Source organism: Cebus imitator, unplaced genomic scaffold (genome assembly GCF_001604975.1).
Source record: "Cebus imitator isolate Cc_AM_T3 unplaced genomic scaffold, Cebus_imitator-1.0 Scaffold70, whole genome shotgun sequence".
Taxonomy (NCBI): Eukaryota; Metazoa; Chordata; class Mammalia; order Primates; family Cebidae; genus Cebus; species Cebus imitator.
In genome coordinates this window covers 2,789,413-2,802,960 of record NW_016107385.1, presented here as the reverse complement: position 1 = coordinate 2,802,960, position 13,548 = coordinate 2,789,413, and the positions used below count along the sequence as shown (strand labels likewise).

At 54.4% G+C, this 13,548-nt stretch overlaps 1 protein-coding gene across 4 annotated transcripts; it reads left to right on the top strand.

The window, feature by feature from the left end:
• The first annotated feature begins 1,104 nt into the window (after positions 1 to 1,104).
• On the top strand, positions 1,105 to 7,530 carry CCDC9B (coiled-coil domain containing 9B). Of its 4 annotated transcripts, none has more exons than XM_017530939.2 (11): positions 1,112 to 1,299; positions 2,102 to 2,212; positions 2,502 to 2,609; positions 3,213 to 3,368; positions 3,458 to 3,583; positions 4,228 to 4,397; positions 4,687 to 4,745; positions 5,333 to 5,386; positions 5,485 to 5,575; positions 6,370 to 6,412; positions 6,496 to 7,530. In XM_017530939.2, exons 1-11 carry the CDS (start codon positions 1,156 to 1,158, stop codon positions 7,036 to 7,038), a joined length of 1,605 nt encoding a protein of 534 aa, XP_017386428.1. In that variant the 5' UTR covers positions 1,112 to 1,155; the 3' UTR covers positions 7,039 to 7,530. The 4 variants fall into 4 exon arrangements, with proteins under 4 accessions (XP_037595348.1, XP_037595349.1, XP_017386428.1 ...); XM_017530940.2 differs by lacking the exon at positions 1,112 to 1,299 and adding an exon at positions 1,366 to 1,873; XM_037739420.1 differs by lacking the exons at positions 3,213 to 3,368; positions 3,458 to 3,583 and having other exon boundaries at positions 1,105 to 1,299; positions 2,432 to 2,609; positions 4,228 to 4,354.
• Positions 7,531 to 13,548: the final 6,018 nt, after the last annotated feature.

The following is a 13,548-nucleotide window of genomic DNA, read 5'->3' as shown; positions in this document are numbered from 1 at the left end:
AAAAAAAAAAAAAAAAAAACTTTTTGACTCTCAGTAATAACACTTAGATTAAAACACAAATACCTTATACAGCTGTACAAAAATATTTTCTTTTTGTATCCTTATTCTATGTTTTTTTCTATTTTGAAACTTTTTAACTTTATACACTTTTTTGGTAAAAACTAACACACACACCTTAGCCTAGGTCTACACAGGGTCAGAACCACCAACATCACTGTCTTCCACCTTCCATCTAGTCCCACTGGAAGGTTTTCAGAGGCAGTAACAGGGCTGCAGCTGTCACCTCCTATGATAACAATGCCTTCTTCTGGAATTCCTCCTGAAGGACCTGCCTGAGGCTGTTTTACAGTACTTTTTTTTTTGTAACTAGAATAAATATCCTCTAAAGTAATGATAAAAAGTATAGTAAATATACAGGCCAGTAACATAATGGTTAATTATCAAGTATTCTGTACTGTGCATACTTGTATGCGCCATACTTCTGTACGACTGGCAGTGCAATAGCTCTGTTTACACCAGCATCCCCATAAGCACATGAGTAGTACCCTGTGCTATGATGTTATGATGGCTACAATGTCACTAGGCGATAGGAATTTTTAGCTCTATTGTAATCTTATGGGACCACCATCAACTATGTGGTCCATTGTTGAGTGAAATGTTGTTATATGGTATATGACTGCAAAGAGAAGACAATGTCCAACATAAAAGAATGAATGGCTAGTGTTGTCATTTTAGGCATGTGGTGGTAGTACTTGGTGGTCTAGGGGAAGTGAGCTTCTTGATCCCTGTGAATTACTTGAACCAAGGCTGATGAGGCGAAGGAGCAGGAGAGGGGAGGCGCGTTTGTGTGCTGCAAGCCTGTATCTACTCGTGGGAGACACAGAGGCCTATGCTGGCTGCCCATCTTGTCTGCAGGCCAGCCCAGGCTGGGTTCCTGCTGGGGCTGGGGCAGCCAGGCCTCCTATGTGGGGTTGACCCACCAGGGAGAAGTCCCTGCCAGTCTGTCTGGGGACGCTGGGGCGGGGCAGGGAGAGGTGCTAGGCAGGACCAGCCAGCTGCCAGTGCCCTGGTCCTCGCCCTCTGAGAGTGGAAGGGTGGGGGTGGCGGCCCAGCGTTCCTGGCTGGGAGCCCAGAGGAGTCTTTTGTAATCACAACATGATCTCGTGTGCTGAGCAGCGAAGCCGGCAGGGAGAGGCCAGCAAAGGCCCGACTCCGGTGGCTCCAGCTTCCCTCCCACTCTGGCTCCCCAGGGGCTGCTCTGGAATTCTCTCGGTGCCCGCTGTTGCCATGCACTCGGCTGTGAGTGGCACCCTGCCTTTGGCAGGGGGCTTCTTGGGACTGGGAGGGGGCTGGGATACCAGGCAGCCACCCTTTGGGGGCAGCTGGGGACAGCTGGGGCTGGGGGGAAGAGGCCTGTGACTAGATGGGTCGAGGGCAGGCCACAACAGAGACCCTGCAGGCAGACAGGGAGGAACCTGGAATCTCGAAGCAGAGACATGGCTTGCCCAGGGCGACTCCGGGCTGGGGCCGCCAGGGGAGCTGGCTCTCTCCGCCCCGACTGCCAGCAGCTTTCAGCCTGAAGAGGCTGGGCCCGTGGGAGCGGCTCTTTCCTCCAGGCTGGGCACAGGCCTGGGTGTGGGGTCCAGGGCTTGAGAGCCCAGGATGGAGCCAGGGCCTCTCCTTTTTCTGTGGTTGTGAATCTGGGAGCCTAACAGCTCCCCCCTCGACCTCCCGAATCCTCTGGCAGCTTCCCAGTCACGGCAGGTTCCGCTGCCAGAGCCATTTATAACTCCCATTCCAGGCTCTGCTCTGCAGTGAAGCTCCCTGGAGAGCTGGGGGAGGGGCAGCCCACTGCTGGGAGCTGTGGCTCCGGGTATGAGGCCCTGACCCGAGCCCCTCAGGAGGCAGGGACAGGCAGACAGGCCTAGCTGAAATGGGGGCTTGGGGCCTTCTTTGGGCCATCTGCCTGAGCAATGCACTTCCTTCCTGGGTGACCTTAGCTGTGGGTCTGGGATCTGTTCTTTGGGTGGTAAAAATGTGAAAGCTGGGGACTGGAGGTGGGGATCCAGAAGTCAGCAGCTTGGGGTCCCTGCTTCTGCAGGGGCCTCCCAGAGCCGAGTCCCCCATGCGCAGGCAGGAGAAGGACGCAGAGCTGGATCGGAGGATAGTTGCCCTGCGCAAGAAGAACCAGGCCTTGCTCCGCAGGTACCAGGTGAGTGGGCTGCCACAGGGCCAGGAGGACCCGCTTGGCTGCCACTCCCTGGTTGTCCAACACGTGGTGGTCTTTCCCTGAGAGCCCAGGAATGCCTCTCTGGGCCTGGGGCTAGGGGTAGGGTGGGCATGGTCCCTCTCAGAGGCTTGGTCAGGGTCCTGGGGATGTGTGATGTGGCGCCTCTGCCCCCTGGTGTCCCACTGGTGTCTCTCTGTGTAGGCCTGTCAGCGTCTGTGTCTCTGTGCATCTGGGGGGCTGTGGCGTGTGCTGACCCCGGGCCCTCCCACAGGAGATCCAGGAGGACCGTCGGCAGGCAGAGCAGGGGGGCATGGCTGTGACCACACCGGCGCTCCTCCAGCCCGACGGCCTCACGGTCACCATCAGCCAGGTTCCTGGTGTAAGCCTCACCCTGGGAGACAGGGCGCGTGGTGAGGAGGTGGAGGGCCAGACCGTGTCGGGGGAAGACAGCTGCCTCTGTTCCCCTCTCCCACTAACTGTTCCAGGGTGCATCCACCAGCTCCCAACCTCCTGCAACCTGGCCACTGCTGTCCCCACCAAAGATCCACAGCTGAAATCCCCCCTGCCCCCAGTAGAAGCCTCCTCATACCCTTTTCTAGCCCACAGCTCTGCACCTACGCAGCAAAACACACTCCTAAACCTCAAGCCCCAGGAGTAAAAACCCTGCAGGAAGTGGGGGACAGAGAAGTTGGGGCTGAATGCCAGGAGCAGTGTCTGAGGGACAGAGATGCATTGTCTCACTGCTCTGGGTTTCCCAGCTCAGTGATGACGGGCCACTGTGGCATCTTGGCCCTCTGAGTGGCCCTGGGCCCTGGATAACCTCATGCCATTGGCATGTGAACACCCTGTGGGAGTCAGTTCCTCTGTGGGCATTGCAGGGAGGGCTGGGGTTGGAACCCAGGCCTGGGGAACCACCGAGAGGACCCAGCACCTAGGTCCTGTCCAGCACTGTACATGTGGCCTGAGGGTCTTCGTTCTGCAGGAAAGGCGGGTGGTTAGCAGGAACTGGACAAGGGGCACCTGCAGACTCAGAGTGGCCAATGAGATGCTTGAGGATGAGGACACAGAAGACTATGGTGGTACTTTCTGCTTAGGGGAGCGGGTAGAGCTGGCCGTTACCATGGAGAACAAAGCAGAGGTGAGCAGGGTGGGTGGGGAGTTGCAGGCATCAGTGGGCAGCCTCTTCTTCCCTGGCTCTGCTGCACTGCTCATCTTCACCCTCCCCAGGCCAAACGGATTGTAAGTGAAAAGCCTACTAGAGCAAGGAACCAGGTCACAGAGGGGTCACCTGGAGGGCGTGTGGCCCGGAGCCCCCCCATGCAGGTGGCCATCAGCTCGGACTCTGCAAGGAAGGTGCGCCTTCAGAGGGGATGGGGACATGGATCTGAAGGTCCTCACTTGGGGGAGGCAGAGAAGCTGAGTCAGATATGTCCCTCCTTTGCGGGGACGTGGCCGAGGCAGCACCTACAGGAGTTCCTGCTCCTCCTTCCTTTCTCTGGCCAGTCTCTACTTTGATTGGGACTTGAAGTGGGAGACAGTTTAAGCCAGAGATGTGATCCAGCCTCCTCCCCTATCTAGCCCCTCTGGTGGGAGAGGAGCAGGGGAGGGGGCAGGAGGGTGGAGGTGACTGGCCAAGTGCCAGGTGTGACCTCTAGGTGGCAGCACCCCCTAGTCCTTGCCCTTGCTCACAGCCTTCAGGGCCCCTCCCACTCCGGCCTGTCTGCACACTCCTGCAACAACCCTGTGGGCTGGTGCTATGGAGAGCCCTATTTTACAGATTAGGAAATGAGACACCAGTTAAATCATTTGCTTAAAACACACAGCTAACAAGTAGATGGAAACCATTTCCACGAGAGAGCTGGAGCAAATCTAATTTTTAGCAGGGGATGTGAAAACCTTCAGAGAGGAAACATCTGGAGTCTCCAGACCCCACTCCAAGCCTCTTCCTGCCTTTTTCCCCCCTCCACCCCTGCCTGCTGAGTGTCTTCTCCCTGCAGGGTGTTCGGGAGCCCCAGAGCCAGCCTGTGGGGGAACCCCCGGAGGTGGGCTGGGACTATGCCCAGTGGAAGCAGGAGCGGGAGCAGATCGACCTAGCCCGCCTTGCTCGGCACAGAGATGCACAGGGTGACTGGCGCCGCCCGTGGGACCTGGACAAGGCCAAGCCCACGTGGGTGGCCGGGCTGGGCAGCTTGCTGGGCTGGTGTCCTTGTGGTACCGGGGTGGAGCTTGGAGGGCTGCAGGGACCCTCCTTGGGGTGAAGAGGACCTTGCTGGGGCTCTCTGGTCAGGCCCAGGATTCAAGGCTCTGTGTGCGCACTGGGTCTCCCATCTTTCTTGGGCCTACCATCTCCCTGCTGCCTTCAATTCTGGGACTGGGCTTGGAGGAAGTGGTGTCAGGGTGGGGCCCACAGTAGCTTCTGTGCACTAGCAACCTGACTCCCTTGTCTGTCTACACAGGCTACAGGACTGCAGCCAGCTGAGGGAAGAAGGCCTGGCCAGGGCAGGCAGCAGAAGGGGTAAGCCCACACCCACTTCATCCCTCCCCTTCTTGGCTTTGTTCATCTTTTACCCCCTTATCCTCTCTTTTCTCTATCTCTTAGTTTCCTACTTATTTTCAGAGCTGAAAGGAAGCCTTGGAGAACATCTTCCTTCCTCTCCCTTGCTATCAGAGGAGGGCACCAAGACCTCCCATCCTCCCCTCTGAGCCCACAGCTCTTGTCCAGGTTCTGACCAGAAGGCCCCAGAAGGAGGCTCAGTGGAAGCCTGCCTTGGGGTCTCTTCGAGGTCCTGGTCCCTACTGGGTGAAAGTCCTGGTGGTCCTGCCCCGGGCCTTCTGTAGAAACAGCTCTGTGGATTTCTGGTCCCCTTGTTTTACATATATAAAGAAGCTGTGGCCTGAGAGTTGGGGCCAGACACCCAGCCATGGAGTGGCAAAGCTGACACAGGACCTGACTCTTCTGACCCCTAGGCCAGGGTGCTTTTGGGTAGGCAAAACCCATGACTGGCCCCAAGGACTGACAGCTTCCTGAGGCTGGAAGATTTGGTGTTCCTGTTTTGGATCTTTTGTCACCCCACCTTTCCCCACTTCCTTTGTCCCCTGCAGGTCCCAGGAGCCACCGGAAACTACAGCCCCCACCATTGCTCCCTGATGGAAAAAGTAAGTTGTGGAGGAGGAGGGTCTGGGTCCCGTCAGCTAAAGAAGGAGCGGCTGCTATGGGCCTCTTCTCTCTTTGGATTGTGGACCATCTCTTGCAGGTCGGGGCGGGCAACCCAGCAGATCCTTGGTGGCACCAGCTGCAGGCAGCAAAGTCCGGGGCAAGGAGAGGCTGACTGGCAGGGCCCGAAGGTAACAGGTGGCAGGGGACAAAATCAAGGCGGGCATCTGGGTGTCCCAATTTCCTGGACCAGCACAGGCCCAGGTGCCAGCTTTGTCCCTGGGGCCCCTACCTCCTGGCTGACTGCTGCCTGGCGACAGATTAATGAGATGCTGGGAGAGGCCATCAGCAAAGGCAGTAGAGAGAGCCTGGTGCTCAGGGAGGCCAGTGGTAATTACAGCAGCTCCCTTCCCCTGGGAAGTGAGGTGTGCCTTTCCCAGGCAGTGCAGGCAGGGACATGCCTGGAGTCCCCACAGAACTCAAGGTGCTGCAGGCTTGGCCATAAACAGCAGCTGGGGGCCCAGGATGGGGCCAGAGTGGGTGGCATTCAGGGGAAATAGTTGGATTTAGGGAACAACATCAGGCTTGGGAGGGGGAAGGATCCTGGAGCCACATTCTGGCTCTGATCCCAGTCTGAGACCCTTGGGATTTGGCTTATCCCAGGGGTTTCTTTTGGGAGGAGGTGGCGGTCGAGAGGAAGTGGAGGCCCAGAGAGGGTAGAGGTTCAGAGGAGGTGGAGGCCCCTTGTCTCTTGTCCTGCCATGGCTACTGCCCTCTGCTGAGGGCTGTGGGGCTCTTGGGAGAGTCTGGATCACCCCTGGGATTTCTCCACTGCCCAATGAGAGACATAAACCATGGGATCCCAGCTCAGCCGTCCTTACTGGCTCTCAACTCTATCCCACCCCTCTATTCAGGCAGGTGGACATGGGCCGCCGGCTCTGGAGTGAAGTGGGGTAGGGTGTACCATTGCGCTTTGTTTCTACAGGTGGGATATGAAGGAAGACAAGGAGGAGCTGGAGAGTCAGGAGGTAGGTACTTGAGTATAGGATGGGGCAGGCTGGGGACGTGAGCCCTGCATTCACCAGCCACTGGGGGTGTTCTCTTGTTTTAGGGAAGCCAAAGCACCAGAGAGACTCCCAGTGAGGAGGAACAAGCACAGAAGCAGAGTGGGATGGAGCCGGGCCATCTGGGGAGCACCCCTGCAGCCAGCCGAGCCCTGGCATCCCCAGAGGGGCCAAAGGGGGAGTCAGCAGCTTCCACAGCTGGCTCAGTGCCCTGCTCTCCACAGGAGCCTGACTTGGCTCCTCTTGACCTTTCTGTAGGAGGGGCTGGCATCCCTGGGCCTAAGGAGGGCACGTGTTTGCTCAATCCAAGGCCTGAGGCCCAGGAGAGCCCTGTGTCTTGGCCAGATGGCTCTGAGCAGCAGCCCCTGGGGTGGAATAATCACCAGGCTGAGCTGGAAGTCCAGACTTGCCCTGAGCCACAGAAAGGAGCAGGGCCTCCAGAGCCCAGAGAAGACAGGTCTGGTAAGGCTGGGGCCCAGCAGGGCCTGGCACAGAGAAGCTGGCCCCTGAGAGGAGGCAGCCAAAGGCTGAGAGGCACAGTAGGTGTGAGGCGCAGGACAGGGCGCCCTGGTCCTGCAGGAAGGTGCTGAACACAGCTCCTGGGAGCTGGGGGAACTGGGGGGAGGGAGAAGAAAAGGGAAGCACTCCATTAGGAGCCCTCCATGTGATGGCCATGTGGTTGCTGTGGCTCGTGCCAGTGTCATTGAGCAGTGTGGCAAACTCGCCAGCATGACCACCTTGTGAGGGCAAAGAGTGGCCTCCCTGCAGCTCGCACATTCATCCCTGTGCACATGTGTGTTTTCACTTGTGGGCACAGCCCCTGGTGTATTCCTATACTGGTGCCTGGCATCTGAGGCTAGTGCACCCTGACCTGGGCCTACTGCTGCTCAGGCCACAAGCCTTTTCCACCATAACGAGAGAACAAGGCTTAGTGGCACCTACCACCTGGCTCTCCATCACCCCTCAGGGCCTGGACTCCCCTTCCAGCTGCTGGCTTCCACTTCTGGCCTGGGCTGGAATCCCCCAGTCCCAGATTTCCAGGATGCCCAACCAGGGAAATCCTGAGGCATGGAGGACGGGAGGCCACACAGCTGGCAAGGTCTGGCCTGGGCAAAGAAGAGCAGAGCTCATGTCTTTTCAGTGAAAAGGAGGATCTCTGGAAAGTCTTCCTCTCTGAAATGGGGTGGGATGGGGAGGGACAACCTCCTGTCCCCATAGCAGGATGGGAGAGCTCACTCCCAGGCCCCCACACCCAGGTCAGACATCACGTGCACCCTGAACAGAGGCAAGGGCCTGGCCCCGCAGCCTAGGGTCATTTCCTGCTCTCTCCACTTCCTTTCCCCACCGCCCTGCACTAGCACCAGGGCCAGGCAAAGGCAAGAATCAGACAGGGACTCCACAGACAGAGAACAACTTCCAGTTAAGTATGACATCAGGACTTGTCTTTCCTACTAAGCCTCCATCCCCACCCCTCCCCTGAGGCCCACGTCTGCTGAATTATCCGGACTCCGCACAAGCTGTGGCTTCCTCTCAGTTCAACAAACATTTCCTGAGCACCCACTACCAGTAATCCAGCCGGTAGGCGATGGAGACTGCCAGCAGGAGGGAGGGAAGAAACCCAGTCATCCGGCAGATCTGTGCTGTTCTGGGTGGGAGCTGGGGGCAGGATGGTGGTAGGAGCTCCAGGGGACCCTCCCACCTCTGCCTGGCAGAAGCAGGTGCCTTCTTTCTTGTTACGTGTGCCTTCTGCTCCCGAGCCCTGGTCTGGACCTCACCGCGTGGTCCCCTCTGCTCCCTCCTCTCTGGTCCTGCCATGGCCGCCTCTCTCTGCTGAGGGCTGTGGAGCTCTAGGGAGTATCAGGGTCACCCTGAGATTTCTCCACTGTCCAATGTGAGGCCTAAACTGTGGGGTCCCAGCTCAGCCTTCCTCACTGGCTCTCAACTCCACCCCAGCCCTCTATTCAGGAAGGTGAGGCATGTCTCTTCAGCAGACCAGACTGTTTTGAGAAGTGCTTCTCAGGCTGGGCGTGGTGGTTCATGCCTGTAAGCACTTTGGGAGGCTGAGGCGGGCAGATCACGAGGTCAAGAGATCAAGACCACCCTGGGCAACATAGTGAAATGCCATCTTAAAAAAAAAAAAAAAAAAAAAAAAGTGTTTCTCATACTTTAACTGAAGAGTCGTCAGATTTCAATGGCCTGGGGAGGGCCTTTTTAGGGTCTCGCTGTATCACCTAGACTGGATACAATCCAGTGGTGCCATCATGGTTCACTGCAGCCTCGAACCCTTCACTCAGGCAATCCTCTCACCTCAGCCTCCTAAGTAGCTGGGACTACAGGCATGCCACCGTGCCTGGCTAACTTTTGTGTTTTTTGTAGAAGTAGGGTTTCACCGTGATGCCCAGGCTGGTCTCCAACTCCTGGGCTCAAGTGATCCTCTTGCCTTGGCCTCTTAAACTGTTGGGATTACACGTGTGGAGCCACCATGCCTGGCAGAGAATTCATATATATATGTGTGTGTATTTTTCCTCTGGATTCGTCTGAAGCAGAGAGAATTCATATTTCTAAGAGGCTTCAGATGAACCCCATGGTGGTTCCTGGACCATGCTTTTTAGTAGTAAGGGTTTGCACTAGAATATATGGAGGGCTGGGGGTGAAGAGACTCTAGACTGTAAGAGTTGGTGGCTATGTAGGGGAGGGTGGAGTGCTACCCCTGTCAGGTGGTGGGGGCTTCCTGGCTTCAGAGTTGGGTGGGAGACTTGGGGAAGATGCTTTGGAAGGCAGTGAGTGGGTGGTGTCAACTTCTGTTAGTGCAGTGGGAGAGCTGGTCAGGGAGGGGACGACGTGAAGCGGGCAGAGGCGGTTGGTGTGGGGTTGATCAGAGGAATTTTGGAAAGGCTTGGAAACATCCTAAGCATGTGAGACACGTCTATGCCAGGGCGAAGACTCCAAGCTCAAGTTTTTCTCTTGTCTTCTAGTCACAGGAACATGGCTTTGGAGTGTGACACTGGCCTAGGAATCCATGACTCCCAAAGGATGAGGCTAGGGGTAGAGGAGGTTCAGGCAGAGCCCTTGGATTTTGGAGACACCAGGCAGATGTCTCCAAAAAGTATTGTGATCAAGAATCTGAATTATAAGATTCACAATCTGCTCCCCAACCCAGTGCTGCCAACTGTACAGCTGTGTCTTCACAAGGGGCATACGCTAGGCTCGTCTGACCCTGGTGAGGATGCAGGAAGTAGGCAGGGCCCTGGTTCAGCCCTCACAATGGCACTGAAGCAGGAGAGAAGGCTGTGGGGAAGTAGGGCTTGTCTCCAGAAGGATGTCAGGAGGAGGGATGTCACAGGAGTTACAGGTGTTGGCAGGAATGGAGACTAGCACAGGACCTCGCAGGAAGACGGTAGTGTAGGCAGGTAACATAGAGCTCTTCTCATAAAAAGAGAGCTCTTCTGCAGTATAAGGGAAGTGGTAGTTATGGTGGTAACCCCCGGCTATCTGTCCAGGTGGGTGCCACCCCTCCTGCTCTAGGAGGGAAGCAGGCATGGAGCAGGAGGGAGGGGCAGTGAGACACCCCACCACGGACCATGGCATCATGGGAAGCTGGTTCTACCTCTTCCTGACTGCTTTGTTTAAAGACCTGGCTGGGAGCCCTCCTTTTGGGTACGCTTCTCTTCTCCAACCAACAGACAAGACTACTCTTCAAAGGTCAAACGTCTTCATGAAACACAGCTGCCAGGAGCCCAGGCACAGGGCTGGGGGCCTGGAGAAAGGAGGGTACACAGGAGGAGGGAGGAGCCTGTAGGGAGATGTGCTTCACCTAAGGTCTCAAAACAAGGAGGGCAGAATAGGTAGAGGCCTCTCCGTCCCAAGCCCATCATTTTTGACAGATGGTGGGAAGGAAATGAAACAGACCAGCCTGCAAGAAAGACATGTGTTTTGATGACAGGCAGTATGGCCAGGTGGTACAAGCACAGGCCTTTGAATCCGACGGACTGAATCTGAACCCAAGGCCGCTATCTGTCAACCGGGTGACCTGGGTCAATTTTAGCCTCTAAATGCCTCAGTCTCCTTATCTGCAAAATGAGGCTTGTGATACCTACTTTGAAGGGTTCTGAGAAAATTAAAGAGTCTGCAAAATAGTCTACAGCCATACCACCCTGAACACGCCCGATCTCATCTGATCTTGGAAGCTAAGCAGGGTCGAGACTTGTTAGTACTTGGATGGGAAGAGTATGCAAAATATACCTGCCCGCAGTTGGACTCTCTCTTAACAGTAGCCTGGTACACAGAAGGCACTCAGTAAATATTTGTTGAATAAATGAAGTAGTGATTTGGTGTGATCTCTGTCTACTTTGTTTTCTATCTTTTCTTTAGCTTCTCTTCTAGCCTCATCTTTGCTGGGGGTGGGAGTCAGCGTACTTTCTGGGAATCAAGGAATGGTCTATAAAGTTTATCTGGCCCTCCAGGCAAGCTTCCTTCAGTCTCATGGGGTGGGGGGGAGGGTCCAGTGGAATCTCAGCCTCGAGCAGTGCCCCTGCTTTACCAAGGAGTATTCTTTGACCTTCCCCACTGACTCCATCCCACTTAACCCTTCACCCTGCCACAGCTCACAGGGGTTCTTCCTCTCTTCTGTCTACCTCAGTAGCAATCTCACACACACCACAGTTTTTTGCTTATTTTCCCCAGAAACAAACCCTCTTGAGGAGTTTGCTGCATGTGTCCCAGAATTGTTTTGTCACCCAAAGGAGCAGCATGATTGGAGTTTGCTAGGGTCAAGGAAGAGGAACTGGGGATCCTTAGAAGCAGGAGAACCTAGCTATCTAATAAGGCACAAGCTTGGAAGGTTGGACCACCAGTCAACTCCAGCCCCAACCCTGTCAGGGACAAGAACCACAGAAAAAGGTGGCACTCACCCCCCAAAAGAACGAGGAACTGTCAAAAATCCAAATACGGCCGTATTTTCTTATCTTAGGGTCTAAATCAAGGGAGGGGCCGAGGGAATAGGAGAACTAAAAATACCATGTCACTTCTGCTCGAGTCACTTATCCATGTCCACATACCCCACACACATCTCTTTCTGAGCAAGGGTTATCAGGGCTCATGAGGAAGGGCTGACGGGTTGACCACAACCCCACCGAAGGAGAACTCGAGGCTGGGAGAGGGAAGGATAGCGGCAAGCAGAAAGCATGGACTGCAGCTGCTTTCTCTCAAGTCTGCTGAGCCTTACGTCACAGCTGCTCATTAAGCACCCACTTGACGCCGGGGAAGTGAAATAGCCCAGACCTGGCACCAGAAAGAACAAATGTGGCACCCACTGCTCCTTTTAAGGACTGGCTCAAGCAGCAGCAGGCCTCAGGGCAGGAGGTGAGGCAAACACAGCAGTACCTTCAGGAGAGGGAGGGGATGGCTCAGGGCTGCCTCCTTCTTAACAAGCTCTCCAGGGCAAGTTCTGCAGCAACTGTCAAAAAATAACGGACAATGCAGCCTTTTTCCCTTTTCTTACAAACATTAGGCACACTGTTTCCTCTTCCCCCAGCAGGGCAGCTGGCTTCAACCAAGAGAAAGGGTCAAAAGGCACCTCAATAACCATCTGTCAAAACAGAAATACCCTACCCATAAGTTACAGTATCAGAGAAAAAGGCTGGGCCAGTGGTTCGGACTTCAGCGTGCATCAGCATCACCTGGAAGGCTGGTTACCACAGAATACTGGGCGTCACTTCCTGCATTTCTTCTTTACTTGGTTTGGGATGTGGCCTAAGCTGTCATGGTTATAACACATTCCCAGGTGACGCTGGTGCCGTTGGTCTGGGCACACTGGTGTAAAGTTTACCACCTACCCCTTCACATTTCTTTCTGTGCATCATATTGCCCAAGAGATAGATATTCCCTTGAAAATATATAACTTCATTTGTACACGTTGTACTTTTATTCCTAAGATCTCAAAGCCCTTTCATATCTATAACCTCCATTTGTTCTTGGGAATGCCATTTGGTTAGCAGAAAAGAGAGGTAAAGGGCCTTAACTAACGCCATTGTTGAGTCCCCAGGCTTCCTATCTTCCAGTTCAGGGGTCCCTCCCAAGAATACACAGTCTCCCTGCCCAGGGCCTTGTGATGCTGTGAGCTGTGTATACCTCTGAGCCTGGTTGCTGTGACTCTACACCACCCACGCTACCAACAGGGAGCTGAGGGAGCAGGTGTGTCTCCAGGACACAGGGGTGGGGAGACCTCAACTAATGACTCTGAACACTGAGGTGGCAGAGAAAGGTATACGTATTTCAAAGGAAAGCCTTGATAATCAACACAATTGCTTTTTTTTGGACAAGTTAGTTTTCGGATTTTTAAGGCTCACTTAGCACACTGCAGACACCAAATAAAGATCTAAACTAAATTAAAGTTCATGAATTAAAGGTAATGGTTTGTGGAAAATATCCCTGAGGATATTAGCTAAAATCGTATTGCTATTTAACTGATAAGCTATGGCAAATACAGAATACTGAAGTGAACAAAACAGGGTAGTTTGACAAGGGAAGACTCTTGCAGGCATGACTGAATTCCTTGAAGGTAATTTTCTGGTCCTTTAGTGGTAGCTTAACAAATATTTATAGAATTGAATGGGGCACAGGATCCAGTGAAGAGCACTGACCAGGTGGCTCCCATACAGGGTGTTTCTGCACTTGGGGTGGAAAGCCTGGTAGAGTCTAGGTGAGTGGTAAAGAGAGGTTTGTTTGTTTGCTTTTTCAATTAGCTACTGAGGGGACAAAAAGCATAATACAGGCTTTCTGGAAGCAGAAAACCACAAGATGTGTCAACAAGTAAAACAGATGTAACCAAAAATCTGTCGACAGAGCAGGTATGTTTATAGCTTAACAGGCTGCAAGGCTGGGATCTAGGAGACAGTGAATGGGTCACATATTCTGCAGGTCCGTAAGCACCAAATGACCGCTGTGGACTTCTGGCACCTGGAAAGAACAGGAAGACCAAGCCCGAGTCCTTTCAACTGGGAAATAAAAAAAAAACCTGAGGCCAGAGATACCAGTGTAGCTACGATTTGCAGGGGTTTCTTTAGCAACCCACTTCCTTCAACCAGATTATGGGCTGTGGA